The sequence below is a fragment of the Fopius arisanus genome, unplaced genomic scaffold, assembly GCF_000806365.1.
Source record: "Fopius arisanus strain USDA-PBARC FA_bdor unplaced genomic scaffold, ASM80636v1 scaffold00001, whole genome shotgun sequence".
NCBI lineage: Eukaryota > Metazoa > Arthropoda > Insecta > Hymenoptera > Braconidae > Fopius > Fopius arisanus.
In genome coordinates this window covers 4,188,604-4,205,289 of record NW_011887740.1, presented here as the reverse complement: position 1 = coordinate 4,205,289, position 16,686 = coordinate 4,188,604, and the positions used below count along the sequence as shown (strand labels likewise).

General features: G+C 39.0%; 2 protein-coding genes across 5 annotated transcripts; one reads left to right on the top strand and one right to left on the bottom strand.

Moving 5' to 3' along the window:
• Positions 1 to 41: 41 nt before the first annotated feature.
• pns (pinstripe) lies at positions 42 to 14,312 on the bottom strand. 4 transcript variants are annotated; one of them, XM_011299882.1, is made up of 11 exons: positions 13,967 to 14,312; positions 9,070 to 9,179; positions 7,333 to 8,942; positions 7,012 to 7,218; positions 6,755 to 6,763; positions 6,480 to 6,660; positions 5,970 to 6,234; positions 5,253 to 5,288; positions 3,549 to 3,810; positions 2,339 to 3,310; positions 42 to 1,927 (listed from the first exon to the last, which is right to left on the bottom strand). In XM_011299882.1, the coding sequence occupies exons 1-11, from the start codon at positions 14,085 to 14,087 to the stop codon at positions 1,738 to 1,740; spliced, it is 3,963 nt and encodes a 1,320-aa protein (XP_011298184.1). In that variant the 5' UTR covers positions 14,088 to 14,312; the 3' UTR covers positions 42 to 1,737. The 4 variants fall into 4 exon arrangements, with proteins under 4 accessions (XP_011298184.1, XP_011298168.1, XP_011298192.1 ...); XM_011299866.1 differs by lacking the exon at positions 5,253 to 5,288 and adding an exon at positions 4,886 to 5,008; XM_011299890.1 differs by lacking the exon at positions 5,253 to 5,288 and having other exon boundaries at positions 13,967 to 14,311.
• A 296-nt stretch (positions 14,313 to 14,608) lies between these two features.
• Positions 14,609 to 16,022, top strand: Rbm13 (RNA-binding motif protein 13). The gene is made up of 4 exons (XM_011299853.1): positions 14,609 to 14,762; positions 14,829 to 14,875; positions 14,943 to 15,086; positions 15,195 to 16,022. Exons 1-4 carry the CDS (start codon positions 14,748 to 14,750, stop codon positions 15,943 to 15,945), a joined length of 957 nt encoding a protein of 318 aa, XP_011298155.1. The 5' UTR covers positions 14,609 to 14,747; the 3' UTR covers positions 15,946 to 16,022.
• Positions 16,023 to 16,686: the final 664 nt, after the last annotated feature.

Here is a 16,686-nt window from a genome sequence, read left to right as displayed (position 1 = left end):
CTAAAAAATAGTGAGAAAAAAAATGAATGATTGCATGTGGGTATTTTTTAATTTATCTTTATTTCAGGTATATTTCGCGACCTTTAAATTCTTATATATACATAACATAATCCTACGAGTTACTTTTTCTCTTCCAACTGATTACATTGACTCCAAATATTTCTCTTTATTTATCTGTGACTTCAATTATGTACATCCTATTCTATCGGTGGATCGGTGGATCAATTTTGTGATTGAACATTTTCCTGATTGGTCCTGAACAGTTTATTTAATGGACGAGTGATTTTTACATAGTAGATATATTATTTTTTCTTGGCATTCAATACTTCCAGTATATTCAGCTTTGGAGAGTGTGCGCAGTCCTATGTATCAGCATTTATATACATCTCAAGCAACTAGTGACATGGTTCTGCTGAAGATCTAAACAATAATTCATCTACTTTGGTCTAATTATTGTGGGTGTGACTCGGAGGGCCTTGAGTCTATTTCGAGTACCATCTTTTATTTCCTTTGAAAATTATTATTGCACTATTGGATATCTGACAGTGCAATCACTAATTTGTTGATTGACATTACGAGGAAACATTCAGGTGTTGAATTAAAATATTTCGAAATGTAAAATCAACAAATAAAGGACTTAAAATTATTGACCCTCCAGCACATGTAATCTATGATTCGCAATTGGACAATTGCATTATAATCTAACTCTCACTATTACATTAAAAAAAAAAATTACGTAATATGGCAGATAAAAATTTCATTATTCCATCTTTTTGTCTTTATCGATAATAAATATTCAAGAGGTATTTAGTATTTGTCCATTGAACACTTCAATTACGAGAGATAATTAAAACGTACAAAAAAGATAAACTATGATGAAATATTTCTCGAGAATAGTACATCACAGGGTAAATTGAACTTGGAACAACTGAAAATAACAATTGCTGGTTTTTCATAATTCAGGGCAGGTTTTTCGTTAAGTCAACCGCAATATGGAAAATCATTCCCATGACGCGGGAGAAAAGTCGGGGTTCTAGATTTAATTTCAACTGCGAATTAACCACAGCTGACTCAACGAAAACTGGCCCTCAAAATAAAGAAATCAAATCACATTAATTCCACGTACATATGTACATCAACGAAAAAAAAAAAACAAAGAGTATCATCTAATGTCATGTAAATGATGATAAATCACAATCGAGGTTTTTCGTAAGAAAAAAAAATCGAAACGATTAAAACAATTATCAACAGTAAATGGAATAATAGCGTTATAAATATCTTTGGTAAAATTTACGTCTTTGTATATTTCTGGAAGTTGTGGAGGAAAATCGTATGAAATAAATTTCTCCTTTATCACTCTATTGATTCAATTTGAATGATTAATTACAAAATTACGTCCATACGATCTTATATTGAACGAAATTCCAGAGAAATGCCAAAATAATTTCCTCACACAATTGAATTACAAATGAATAAAGGCTTCATAAGATCTTCCAACACAACTCTCGTCCTTTGGAACAGCGGTTACGCGGTTTGAGAAAATTCTCCACAATATCCAAGAAACTACAATTTCAACCTTATCTACAAACATTTAATTCTCTCCGCCTCTACGACAACATCTCTCCGAAAAAAATGCGGCAAGAATCTCATGACTCGAGCTAATTACATTAACCCGAGTAATTCGTCAGGTAACTCGTTAAAAATAACGTTAAACTAGGTGAGACGATTGTACAAACTTTAACATATACTCGAGATCCCGTGGGTCAGACTCTTTTCAAGGACGATGTGGAATTCACTGAGGGGCTCCAAAATGTGAATGAGGAAGTGCAAGAGGCTTGGATTCCTCAGGAACGAAGTTTCCTCATACATTTCCGCTGTTGAACGAGCTTCACTCATAGGCCGAAGCATTGGGTGAAGCAATTGTTCTCTAAGAAAAAAAAAGACCATCCATTCCACTATAAAAACAATTTCAATCATTTTTCTACGACAAACGAATGCACAGAGGGGCAATTTAAATCGTGTTCATTAGTCTCCATTTGAGCAATGAAGAATTAATACTGTGACGAGGTCATCACGAGAGAAAACTAGGACTGAAATGAATTCTCCCCTCGGCCCTCGTCTTTTTTTTTCTGTTCATCCAAGCTGAATGAAATCAACGACAACTGCACATTAATATCGTTTTGCTTGGATGCGGCATGTACAACAAAATGATATTCTTCGCAGAAATTGACTTGCGTTTCGATTATTAGAATTCAATTTAATTGAAAAATGGATAATTAAAATTAAAATGATGATAATCTCTTAATAATACATAAATAAATAAAAAGTATGAACTCACCGAGCAGATAAGCAGATGAACAGCTGGAACTTTCCGTCCTTGCCCAGAGTCTGACTGAAAGTATTAATCTGGTCAATCAAATGGCAATAGCACCTGAGTATAGTGAACCTCTGGTTGTTCTCAGTATGATGAAGCCTCCGGTCCCTGTTGATTCTCTTGGAGTACTCATCCATCTCCTCGAGGAGGGACATTTCAAAGTTCTCCTTGACCCTAAGCAGATAATCCCAGACGTAAAAATTTCTCCCAAAGATCCTCTGGTTTTTAAATCCATATAGGAATGTCTGCTCCAGAGAGGGCACGAGACCACCCTCTCCACAGAGTAGGGCAGTGAGAGAGCCATCCTGGTGATCCCTCCTGTAATGAAACTTGACGATAGCATTTACAGCCTCCCCCAGCATGTGCTGCAGCTCATCAGGGGAGAGTGTTGGACGTCTGGGAATGCTTGGGGATCGACATCTAGGGGGTGTGGAGCAAGTTTCCACGAGCTCATCGCTGTCAATACTTCTGGGGACAAGTGCCCCCACTAACAGTCTTTCTGTGGATCCATCGTCAATTCCTCGACCAAGCCACCTACCACAGGGGAATTTAAAGGTGTGACCTGTCACTTCGTTCCTCACCACCACGTGCTCCACCATCCACTTGGGTGATAGACCAGTGTTGTCGTGACCAATTCGCAGGGTTGACAACACCCCCAGGTTCTTGTGATGGAAGACAAACTCCAGGGCGCCCTTCGGAATGGGCACTGGATTTGTCTCGCAGAGGGTCCCCGACATCGCGACCCAACTGTTGGCAGACGTTGTCGCTGCACTCGCCTTTCTGCTGGGGAATATTACCACTCGATACGGCAGCTTCGTCGTCGGGTAGTTGTTCGTGAAGCAGAAGTAATCCACTGCATTCAGGGTAAGCAGGTGATAGAGAAATTGCTCTTTCTCTTCCTCGCAGCGCAGAAAGGCTGATCGCTTGTATTGACTCCTGGAATTGAATTACCATGTGGCAAAGTCAGATAAATCGACTTTTATAAGTTCTTAAATATTTATTGATCGGAGAAATGAGTGATTTCAATGGGACATTGGATGGTATTCCATTACATCTTTTTATCCAGATTTTTTTCCGTTTATAAAACAATCCGCGTGTGAATTACTCATGTTATCTCCCCCTAAATTCCACTGTTGGGTTACCTGATGAGCTTGAGGAACACGAGATGTCTTACCTTAGCAGTGCTGTGTCCGATAACAGAGTCTTGAGATGTCGGGACAGCAGTTTTTTCTCAAGAGCGAGACGAACCCAAGCGCGTGCATATCCAATGTGCGTTTTTATTTCAGTCATAGCCTGAATATTTCGGATGTCAAAGGTCAGAGAGTCCGGGAGTGGGCGGAGGTGTTCAGGACCGATGGATTTTCTTTCCCCTGTCGAACGTCGGTCACCACCTCGGGTCGGTGATACATCCGTTTCCAAGGCCAAGTTCGATAAATCTAGATTTTTCAGAAGCCCAAGTTTAACGAGATACATTTTCTCCAGGTTTTTTACACACTTGGGTATCCTCTGGATTTATATACATGAGTTTCATACATCTCTTTCCACTTTTTCTTATTTTTTCACATAAGATCATCTGTCTTGACCAAAAAGGCAAAATAAAAAATTTAGAATCCACTCCTATAATTTGATCCGAAAATTAAGTAATTTTGTAGTATTAACTTTTTTTTAACATTCGCAAAATTAAAAAAAAAATCGTACAGCCACGTAAAACTTTCTCCCATAGCTCTCATTACTCTCACGTCATTAACTCCACGTAATTTGCGCTGCTGTTAAATATTTAGTCTAATTCACAACCATGGGGCGTTCAAACGTGTGAAATTCACCCGAGTGGTTGAAACGTTTCATTTTCGATGTACCATTCAAATATTCACACAACATTGCCTGTCGGCTTTTTCCCCCGTTTGTATAACACAAGAACGTGCGAAAGAGGATGTATGAAACTCGTGGATTTCAATCTGAAAATATAAAAGTGTGAAAAACCCGGCTCGGAGGTCGCATTGCAGGCAAAATCGAGAGAACACACACGTTGAACATGCCTCGTGCAATTTTTGCATTCAGACAGAGTAAATACTGCAATACAATACAAAACCACAACGAAAATAAAAAAAAAGAAGGGAAACTAGAGGAGTATGGATTTCCATCATCAATATTTGTTCAATAATTTGATTTTCACATCTCCGAAAAGGAAACACGAACTTTACACTCTCTAAATAATTTGCTCGTATAATTTGAATTGATAACTTGCGAAGAATATTATCAATTATTATTATTCATTACTATAATTATATTGTTATTATTTCTTTTTATTGACTAATGTTTATTAACGATTGAAATAAATCCATATCTCCCTCTCAGTGGAAAGGAAATAAAAACAGAACCAAAAAAAAAAAAATAGACGACAAAACGGAGAAGATAAAAGGGTAGCAATCGAATAAATGAAAATGCAATAAAGACGACTTTTCCCCTCAATAAATAAATCCATTTTTCTGGCAAGCCAAGTCAACGGCTTACCATTAAGATTGTCCTTGATATAAGAAGCTATTTCGTAAATATTTCTCGTTTTAATCGTTGATACCAGTCGGTCCCTTAAGCTGTACGGTTTCGTCGGCGTTTTATTCGAGGGTGTTTTCGGGGCTATTGAGGAGAATAAATAAATAAAAAAAATAAAAACAGAAAAATAAACTGAAATAATAAACAGAAAATAGTCGGTGGTGGGATAATGAACGAATAGTGCAATTAGAAAGCGCTACATTGCTTGAAATAACAACGAACGAATGAATACGAGTGAAAACGACGATTGTGCTGGTAAATATCACTCTTCAGTGCTACTTTAACATAAATAACGTATTCTTTTCCTGAATTTGCATAATTGACGTACAGTCAAGCCGCTTCCGTAGCACGCACCAAGCTAGCGCTGCGTTTCCGAAATGCATACAACACTGCCATTAGTTACATCTTTACTCTTTCCAAATTGGAGATTATTTCGTTCTGAATATTTTCAAGTCGTGTTAATTATATTTTACGGTGAACGAAGTAGAATCGATCATTCATTCAGGAATAGTGAGCTTCATTCAAGACGTACGAAAGGAATTCCACAGAAAAAATACTGAAACTTTTTTCCTCTTCGTACTATTCAGTAGCGAAATGATGAAGTAAGATAAATCGATGAAATTCGACTTCTCGATTTACCTCATGGGTATTTGGATATTTTGAGTATTATTATAATATTGAGATGTCTTCTGTGGAAAGTATTCAATTTCATTTTTAGTTTCCTATCATTTTTTCCTTTTTCTACAAACAATGGAAGCAATAAAGCGAGGGGAATAGAAACAGAGGGTTTTATCCAGAAAAAATCTCAACAATGACTGCAGAGAAAGATTGTCGAGTGGTTTTAGGAGGAAATGCCAAGAAGTCTTTTTGTACCCAAAAAATATCTCACAAAAAGTGGGAGAAACGTTTGGATTTCCTCCTAACGTCACTCATCGCGGGGGATAGATCAACAAATGGAAAAAAGTATTCATCCGTGGAAAATCCTTCCTGAATGAATTAGAGATGATGAATTATCAGAATATCCGAGAACAATCTTGGCACTCACCAGGCGATAAAAAGTGTGGATCAATTGACTTGGCTGAGTCGTTGCATTCCTCCAGCTCCTGGTACATAGACAGATGCGTCCAAAGAGCACTTTTTCCCTGTTTATTCTGCAGTCCATGGCTCCAAACCCTCTCCAGTAAATCACATAGACTCGCGACCAGAGTATTCTCCTCAACATCCACGAGGGATTCTGTTCCATGACCAAGGGCAACTGCCTCCGATCCCATCTTCTCCACGAGCATCCTTTTTGTCTTCGACTTGCAGTCCTGGAATTGACGAATAAATTGTGCTCCAATTAGTTAATCAGTAATTAATTAATTACCTTTATTTATGCCTTTTTTACATCTCTCGTCTCCGCGTAATATTTCCTCAATTTTTTTCCCCCACGCAATAATTATTAATTTGCATTATTGTCGCTAGTGATAAATGCACATGAATTGATGCTCAATGGGAAAGAAAATAGCAGCGCATTCTTTCACAGCCAAAAATACAATTCAATGAATATATTTACCTTCAGCAATTTTTCCACGAATGTCCAATTTGCTTGGGCAATCAGAGCTGGACTCATGTCCGCTGACAATTTTGTCTGCGGTCTTGGGGACTGGGTCTCCTGATGGGGGGCTGTGGGCGGCTTGCCATTCGTCTCGATCGATTTCATCTTGTATTTCCACTGTGTCTGACCTTTTCTACTGCTGCGAGGATAAAACAAATTTCAATTTTCACCGATAATCTCGATTGGAGTCGAGCAAACTTTCACAGACATCTAACAGGATTATTAGAGCTTACCGGAGTATACTGTAGTCGGAAGCGATTAAAGATAAAATGAGTTAGTGAATTAGTTGATATATTATTGACATTTTTTTTCCAGTCGAATAATTCAGTGTTAAAGTGGTAAAATTGGATAAGTCGAATTCTAGAGATCTTAAAATACCGATTGATCCGAAAAATTATATTTACTCTTTCACCTGAAATCGATAGCTTTCGAGATAAATTCGAGATATCTTGCTTTATTATTTTGTTAGTGAATTTTTAATGATGATTACCTCTGCGCGGGCTCTTTATTCAGGGCTGTTGCATCCAGCAATGGAAAACTCCTGAAATAGGCAGCCCTATGGGGTACGATCTCAGTTGGAGGACTAGCTTCAAAGTCCACGTTATTCAGTCTATGTTCCAGTAGTCTTTGTGTCTCACCTACAGTCGTCGTAACTTCATAAGTTGTTGTCCTCAGCATTCCCTCTCCTCCCTTTTTTCTGGCACATTACAAAATCCGCGAATTGAACAGATATACACGTTAACCGCGAATTTCCGCACCAGATATAATGTAATAATAAAAAAACAAATAGTCCCAGAAAATAAACACTCACTTTATCTGCGAGATCCTCTGGTCGAAGACCTTGCCATTGCAGTCGAGTTCATTCCAGGAAGCCATCACCTTGTTATCCACCAGCGAAGCGAACATCTGTGTCTCCAGGAATCTCGACAAAAAGGGTAGATGCTGGGCAGGTTGATCACTGAGAAAAGTAGCTTTATCAAAGACATGCATGCTGTCCCGATTATTCATCCACTCGTCCTTATCCTGACTGGGATGAATGACGAAGTGATCATACCCAGAGAACAAATGCACAAAGCGATTGAGAAAAATTTCCCTGACAGCATTATTAAAAATCAGTGTCTCCCTGTACTCCTCCTGAGGGCTGAGTACCTTGTCCTTGTCCTTTCCCATATTCTCGACAGAGTCGATGTCATCTAGACTAATCCCAGTCTTTTTAACAATATCCACAATCCTCTGGAGTGCATCAGAATTGGGGCCAACCTCGTCCCTGTCCCAATCGAGTACGTCATGAAGAGAATGTTTTCTCCTGGGCACATGAAAACCCGAGCCAGGTGGTAACGTCAAGCTGCTTGTCATGATATCCCCACTGAGATAATTAATGACCATGCTCTCAGTCTTCTCATTATGTGGTACTTTGTACTTATTCAGTAGTGTCCTTATCTCAGCGAGAAATTGCATCTTCCTGGGGAAGACAGGGAGCTCTTCAGGAAACTGACTCGTTTGCTTGTCGATGTCGACGTAACAGAGATTAGCCTCACTTGCTATTTTGAGATGACTACCTTCAGTCTGGGCATGAAGGCCCATGATGAAGGGGACAGGTGCATCGAGAAAATGATGAAGACTCACTGGTAAAATTGGTACGTACACATGCTGCCAGGAGAAGGGAAATAGAAGAGCTGTGATGCACTCGGCGACAACCATGAGTTTGTGAAAATCTGTGCTCCTCAGGAGCACCTGATTCTCCAGTAATACACAGGTGAACAGCTGGAGCACGCACTCTGGCCCCAACCAGGTGAACATGTCCTTGATGGAGTAGTCCAGGAGAGGGAGATCGGTACTGAGATTGGGGTAGAGGAGGAACAGCTCCAGGGGGGACTTCGCTGGTTCGTCGTTTGGAACGAAAAACTTGAGGGATTTACCTGGAAGGGGAACAGGCACGTTGTACAGGAGATTGTAGACGTAGGACTCGAGGCTGAGGCCAGGGCCTGGATGACGAGGAACACACTTGTAAAGATTCGTCAGGAATGTTTTGGCTGCGTTTAGGTAGGGCTGCTGGCAGATTAGTGATATTGACTTTGTCACCAATAGTTTGTCTTTTGTGGAGTCGTAGTAGGCCAGAGCGGCACCTGGGGAATGGGCTGAGAGTTTGAAGTGACGGGGAAGGGATCGGGTGTTGTGGCTGTCTTGGCCACGTCTTGGAGCTGGTGGTGTACCATTCTGACCGCTGCTCAATTCGGTTATGAACATTGCCTGGAGTGTTTGCATTGCTGCACAGATTTTACGATTGCGGCACTCCTCGTAGAACACCAGGCTGAAGCCATACGTTCGACGGCCATCCTCTTTCGTGAGGACGAACGAGTGGAATGACGGCTCCACCGAGTGTTTTTGCGTGCGAAAGCGCAGACCACTTGGGAGACATAGCTGCAAGTCGAGGATTTCATTTTATAAGAAAAAATTATTAAAAATTGGGCAATTGTATTCAATTATCCAATTTCCTTTATTCATGAATTAATAATGAAAATAATGAATCATTTGAATTGGTAGTTACCATGCACACAGCATGTTCGTCAAATGGATTCCAGGGCACACTGTCTGGGTAATGCCCAAGAACTTTACTCTTGTAGGCTCTGTCCAGTGGTGTGCATTGCAGAGAATCTCCTAGAATGGAAGGGAAACTCGTTAATTAAATGCTCCGGTTAAAGGTTAATCAGAATATACTTTGCACGCACGAGTGGTGACACAGCGTTAACTTGACCGCATAGTAAACGGAAGCCTTTCCACAGCCCTCTCCGGACAATACGTACTTTGAATTTTCTTTTAACTCTATCTAACTGGGCTGTGATTAAACATTGTCGTTATTTCAAGCTCAAGGATGAAAATAGATCGAATGTGATGTGGCATGCTGTGGGAAGGGCCTTCAATCGCTTCGTCGCGATATTAGGTCTGATTGGAAGGCTCGGGTTCAATCTCCGAATGGCTAATTGGGTTCCAAGGCACGAGAATCAGCAGTCAACGGGGATAAGCCGAATTTTTATTGAATATCGATTGATTTCGATAACTGTTCAGCAGGAGTGGGCTGAGATAAATAGAATTTTGCACTCCTATTCTATATCAATTTATCAATAAACTATTGATTATAGAAGAAAATGTTAAGATACTTTTTTTGTCGGAGATTTAATTAGTTGAAGAAAAGTATTTTAATGTTTTCACCTGGAATTCATAGTTTCCGAGGGAAATCAATAAAAAAAAATCATTAACAAAAGTAGTGAATGGATGATTTAATTGAGAGTTCAGGAGATTCGTTAGCCAATTTATTAAAATCCATTTATGAGATTATCTGCCGATCGATAACAGCCCAAGATTTTCGTGAAAAAATAATAGACGAGGAATGAGAATATCAGGGGTTTCCAGATTTCGTTGTATTGAACCTTGAAATTGTTGACGGAGGGAAGTGAGATTATTAGTGTCTAGGCTGTCAAACAAAGTACTAAAATAAGATTGTACCGACAGTGTCTGGCCTAGTCACAGTATTTACACTGATATTTCCACATATCCATATAATATTCATACAATATAATCCCAATTTTATTCTATTAAAAATATTTATAATTAGAAAAACAGATCGGTACAGATCTTCACCAATCTTTGAGTAGAGGAATAGAGAGAAAATAAAAAGGGAAAGAATAGTTTGCGGAAAATTGTGAAGTTAATGTCCGTGAATTGTCTTGCGAACTTTTTTTGTCTTTTTCATTATTATTTAGGTGTGGATCTGTAACGAGCGCAAAAAACATTGGTAAATTGAAGGTGAAACGAAGTGTACAGAGACATGTGCAGACACAGTGGCGCTTCTTCCTCCTCAAGGGGGCAAAATTGCGTGCCCAACGATTGTCAGAGTGGTTAATTGACCGTGGACAATTGCAAACGCAATTTCCCAGTTAGAGTCTGAGCGCATGAAAAAAAAATATAATACGTAAGAATACAAAGGCTTGGCCATTGTGAGGTACAGCAAGTTATTGAACAATGACAATGATTGATTAGAAGCAGATCTATTTGCTTGAAGGTTTACCGTCTCAGCTCCACCCAAATCTCAATGATAAAAGTCTATTTTTCATCTCGTATATTTTTTTTCATGGAAATCCGGGGATAAGAGACATGAGCTCCGTAAATACGCGGGTATTTTACGCATTCACAAAGAGTACGAGAGCTGTTTGAAGCTGGAAGTTTATCAGGGCGCTCTTTGTGCCCCTTTGGAAGAGGTCACGAGATACATTCAGAAGCTAAAAATGTACGTGTAATGCGCAGAAAGCCAGCCGTTAAAAGCCCAGACGGAAGTTTATCTACTTGGTGAAGGAATAATTCGTCGGTAGCGTGAGAATACTATTGATTTGGTCAATGCACGCACTCGGAGACGAGTATTTTCACCCATGTCTGCAATGGGCCATTGAACGTGAAAACACGTGTAAATACATGAGTCTCAGTACCCACGCATCAGACCATTCAAAATACTTTTTAATTACCCAATTCGAAAAATTTCTTGAAATTAACATGTCTGAATTCTCAATTATTTGAGGTCGAATCGAATTCAATTTGAACCCGCAAAAAAATGCAGAATAAAATAAAATTTATTAAAATGTTTTTTAACAGTCTTCAACTTTGAATTCCGACTCTACGATATCCTTTGAATTGCGTGGGGCAATTTCACGAGCCATTCAGAAAAAAATCTGTCTCATTGAGAATTAAAGCTAAAACCTCCCCGGATCCTCTTTGACCACTGCATGTTGAAAACCGGTGAAACTCTTGGGGTGAATCGTCTCGACTTTTTTACTAGGGGATTTCGAGGTTTTCGCCCTGATGTAGGAACGATTACGCGTGAATCCCTCAGTGAGTCACGAACATGGGGTTCCCATAGCCCTTCCCCTCGTCCACCCTCTACCCCCTTTGTCGTGGGGTTTCCTGAAGCAATACACCAATGAAAGTAACCCTCGAGTGCGCGTTACATACTCAGAGGCCACACAATGCAATTCACAGATGCAATTCATTTGTGTATCTGCAGGGAGTTGAATTTCGATAATAAAACCAGTTAAATAAAAATAGTGGGCCCTTTTGCCTCGCGGCAACTCAACTATACAATGATTGGACCAATTGACCAATTGCATTGGCCCAGAGTCAAGTAATTGATGCGGCAAAATGAATCATGCGATGAAAAACTTTCCGCCAGTTGAGTCTGCAAATCGATCACTCATTCTACTACTCCAGAATGAATTCCGTTTTAAATACTAAACATCCTATTTAATTAATTACTCTAATCTACACAGCGGGAGAGGGAAATCTCAAGGACTGCTGATTAATAATTTACAGCACTGCGACATTGAATTCAGTACAGAGGAAAAAATAAAGAATTTTCTAATTCGGGGAACTCAGTGAAATTTACAAATTATCTACTCGATTTTTGTGTGGAATGCATGGAATAATTAGACAGCAGTTTTGTTTGTATTGATTTTTATCATTAAATTGTTAATTGTTAATTATGATTTCCCTCGAATATTCGTGGAGGTTTTTCCGTTGACTCAAATTTAAGATATTTTTTTTTGATAGTTCAGAAGAATTTTTATGGCGATGTACAATATTGATTGTTGAAGTATCTCAGATAAAATAAGAATAATGAGATTTTATTCGTTGTTTTTAAGAATAAATAGACGAAATTTCGAAACTCCTACGTCTCTATTGTCAGTTACACCAACCAGAGCCATTGACACAAATTGTCGTCAATTGGTGGCGATGGGGGAGAGTATCGTCGGTGAACATTTCGTTCAGTCTACAAAATTAATGTACTAGGCAAGTGCCGATTTTATGAGATAAACTGAGTACCACCGAATGGAATAGTTTCGTTCAGTATCTGGTTTTAATCTTCGGTCTCAAAGATACAATGGTGAAAATAAAAGGGACCGAACAGCTGCAGCTGCTTTGGGTCCTCGGGAGTCGTAACGGGGCCTTTTGTTAATTTCCCATTTACCTACCGGCAAAATCCTCATGGAAAGGCGCAATCCTTGAGGTGATCCTTAAGGGGCTGAATAGAAAATACCCTATACTAAAGTTGAGAACCAACTCGAGGTAGTCCATTTCACCAGCTCTTTTTCTAAATGTAATAAGATTTTCCGAGTACTCGAGGAACTGAATTACCCGTATCGGTATCGCGGTGGTGTGATGATAAGGGGAATGAGGGCCCTGGTATCGAGGAAAAAAGAAAATGAGGGATGAGAGGTGTAAACCGACTCCTTTGAACATGTGTTCTGAGAAAAATCTGTGCAGCTGATCCCCACCGAGCGGGTGGTATTCTTTTTACACTCGAGGATCTTTTCACTTCCTGTGAAATTCATTGTCCAACCAGGACGGAAGAATGCTTGGGTTTCAATTCAACATTTTGATGGTGGATCACTGTGTGGGGTAACATGGCATGCGAATTTAAAATTCAAAATAAAATTTAAAATCAATGACAACTGCAATTTCCAGTTTTTTTATTAAATAAAACCTGTATTTTTGACATTTTCTCCATTCTAGCGACTCGTTAAATGTTTAATAGACTGACAATTTATTTTTCCACAGAAAAAATACTCTTTCACCGTTGGAATTTTCTATCAAAGAATTTATTCTCAAATTATCAATTACAAAAAAAACTGATTCCACTTTTTTTATACTAAGAATAAACAGTAGAACCGTCAGTCTCATGAATGTTTCAGTCTAAATTACGAAAGTCAGTGGATTATCATGATTTAATATTTATGAATGGTTATCGAATGTTTTCTACGGACGAATTTGACCGGACTTTCAATAATTCAACATAATTTCGGAAAACAGTGCGTTTTTACATTTTTGCTTTCTAGCTAGTCATCCTTTATACAATGCAAAATATTTATCCGCGGAAAAAAAAACTTTCCCTTTGGAATGACTCCCGGCTAAGTCCAATTAATTGATTTATTTCTGAATTGGGGGGCATGAAAAAATTGAGGGGTTTTTCCGATTTTAATTTTAATTTTTTTAATTCTGCAAAAAGCAGACTACGTGTCAAATTACGAAAATATTTAAGTCCAAAGACTCTGAAGTGATTTCATCACAATTATCGAATATTCACGAGTATTTCAGAATCTTTTCAACAAAACTATCATTAAATTAGCACAATTTATCTCAATCTGTAAATTGTTACACGACCGTGATACCACTGAAAAATCTAGAGTCCGTTTCCCTCTAAAAACGAAAAAGAAAAACACAAACGATAACAATCGCGCGTGCGATCTGGAGTTGTCATGCATTGTGAAATCGAGAGCACAGAGGTCACATTACAGTGAATAAATCCATCAAAAAGAAGTGAAAGGCACCGAAGAAAAAAAGAAAATCGCACAGCATCAGCTCGAACAATTGAATCTATTCTAAAAACCTCATGGCCTCACCGAAATACTTGTCTGGCTCGAGTCCAGAGTCCTTGTCGAGTCCGCAGATGACAAAATAATCCGCAAATCTCGTGGGATGTTGATCAGGACCACCACGAAGCAGACCAAGGCTTCCGTTCATTTTATCAGAAGTGAGAAAAATCCAGCCAACTCCACCAAAAGCATGAATATCACTGAATTAATCCGCACTAACTTGTATCTCACGTTTTCTTGATGACACTATTTGACACATGTCAAAGGATTTTTTAAATAACTGTCATTTCACGTGTGAAGAGGTCAGACAACAGCTGATGGTGACTGATGTTGACTCAAACAGGGCATATCTCCTACTGCTGCAAATAATTGATCTTTACTGGTGGGCACGAGTGAAGTTGGCTGCAGGAGTGACACTAACACATAAAAAGAATTTGCTCCGAAAAAAAAATAAATTGACGCCGCCGGATTTAAAAAATTTAATGGAGAAATACAGGAGTTAATTAGTAAAATCTCTCCAGTCACTCCGGATTATCTTTAATCAATAGTTAATTGACGTGTCATTGAATTTGGGTTTGTTGTGTTGACTTTGTTGACTTTATTGACAAAAGAAAGGGAAAGTGCGCAGACTACTCCAGATTTTCCTCTTTATCGACTCTGGGTTCTGAAATTAGATGGAAATTTGGAATTGTTGGTGGACGCACGTGGTGATTTTTTTATTGGAGTTGACGTGTTTATCGCGTGGTATTTAAGGGTGATAAATTGTGGGTGAGGCTCGGATAGAAAGGAATAGCGATTTGTCAGAAAAATGCAGCACGACGACGTAAGTTCGTTTATTCAGGGGAGGAAATATTAAATTTAGGGGTTATAACCTAGAAAATTGTTTCAGGTCGTCTGGAGCATTATCAATAAATCGTTTTGCTCGTTCAAAGTCAAGTAAGTCGATATGTTTTTTATTTAGGGGTTAACAGATTTTTGGAAATTGACATTTTTTTTATTTCAGTACGAAGGGCCAGAGGTTCTGCAGAAATGAGTATAATTTGACAGGATTGTGCAGTCGAGCTTCATGCCCTTTGGCCAACAGTCAGTATGCCACTGTGAGAGAGGAAAACGGAATTATTTACTTGTTCATGAGGACTGCAGAACGGTAAATTGGGATTTTATCATTTTTTCAAGTGTTTCACCTGATAAAGAAATTCGATTATTAATCAAGTTGGTTATGTCTGATATTATTAATGAATTCATAATCTGACAGAATTCATGAGCCTAAAAATCAATGGGAAAAGGTGAAGCTGTCTAGGAACTTCGAGAAAGCCATCCACCAGATTAACGAGAACCTGCTGTATTGGCCAGGATTCATCAAGGCAAAATGCAAACAGAGATTCGTGAAGATCACTCAGTACCTCATTCGCATGAGGAAGTTGAGGCTCAGGCGTCAGAAAAAACTCGTACCATTACAAAGAAAGATTGAGAGAAGGGAGAGGAGGCGAGAGGAGAAGGCTCTGGTTGCCGCCAAGCTCGATACTGCTATTGAGAAACAATTGATGGACAGATTGAAGCAAGGAATGTACCAGGATATCTACAATTTCCCACAACAAGTGTTCGACAAGGCTGTGGAGGCTGTCGAAGTGGAAGGCGAGAGCGAACGAGAAAGTGAAGCTGAGGAGGAAAGTGAGCAGGAAATTGAGAAAGAAGTCGAAATGGAGTTGGAAGCAGATGCTAATGCATTTGCCAAAAATGGAGGGAGATTCGTGGAGGCTGTGAGTGACAGTGATGACGATGATGATAATTACGAAGTGGAAGTAGAGAGTGATTCTGGGCAGAGAGAGCGAGTCGAATTGTCCGATAGTTTTCAGAGTGATACAAGTGACATCGAGGACATCATGCCTACCACCAGCAAATCGAAATCAAAACTAGGTCAAGGGAGGAAAAAACAGTCCAAACGACCTAAAGTCGAGATTGAATACGAAACTGAGGATACACCTAGAGAGCGATTACGAACTTAACATTTATTTAAAAACTGTTATTTTACATTGTAATACAGACCTTTCAAATTAAAATAAAAAAATTATTACCTTTTGTTGCGTTTCCCTTTCCTCAGAATGAACTGTCAACGAGAGATGATTGACTAAAGTAGAGGCTCAGTTCTGGGGGTTTGAGTGATCCCAGCGGCATCGTAGTACTGCACCTCAGCGGGACTGCTCCTGAACAGTAAAAAAAAATGGCTAAATTAATTATATTTATATCATTTGAGTAGCATAAAACGTTTTGATTTCACTTGAATTTTTGAATATTTTCTGTTTCCTTTGAGATCCTTGAATAAAACACCAACTGTAAGGAATTTATTTCAGAATATTGTATAAATAACCTTTGTATCTTTATTATCCTCGGTGATATTATAAACTACCGGGAGTGTCTAGTACGGAAAATATCATCAGGGGAGTGGAATTCTTCACTCTTCTTCATGTTCTTGAGGAATTCAATTTTCTATTGAGCCTCTCGATGGAAAAATCACTGATAAGCAAGGGGAATTTTGCTCCATCAATTCTCACCCGAATACTTTTTTTGTTCTCTTAATTTATTTATATGCACATGGTGAGCCATCCTAGAATAAAGCAAGTACCTCCAATTTTCGCAATTATCTTATCTCGTCAAATTGAGACTGCCCGCGGTGTGGCCTGTGTGGTCTGTGCGCATGGACGGTGTGCGTGCGTATGCACGGAGTATCGCCTGGCGACCCCCCCTCG

Coding starts and splice junctions, on each gene's coding strand:
- Rbm13 (XM_011299853.1), top strand. Junction 14,876..14,942: donor TTTTGCTCGTTCAAAGTCAA/GTAAGTCGATAT, acceptor TTTTTATTTCAG/TACGAAGGGCCAGAGGTTCT. Junction 15,087..15,194: donor TTCATGAGGACTGCAGAACG/GTAAATTGGGAT, acceptor ATAATCTGACAG/AATTCATGAGCCTAAAAATC.
- pns (XM_011299866.1), bottom strand. CDS start 14,087: ATGAACGGAAGCCTTGGTCTGCTTCGTGGTGGTCCTGATCAACATCCC. Junction 8,943..9,069: donor ACGAACATGCTGTGTGCATG/GTAACTACCAAT, acceptor CTCGACTTGCAG/CTATGTCTCCCAAGTGGTCT. Junction 3,311..3,548: donor TCGGACACAGCACTGCTAAG/GTAAGACATCTC, acceptor ATTCAATTCCAG/GAGTCAATACAAGCGATCAG.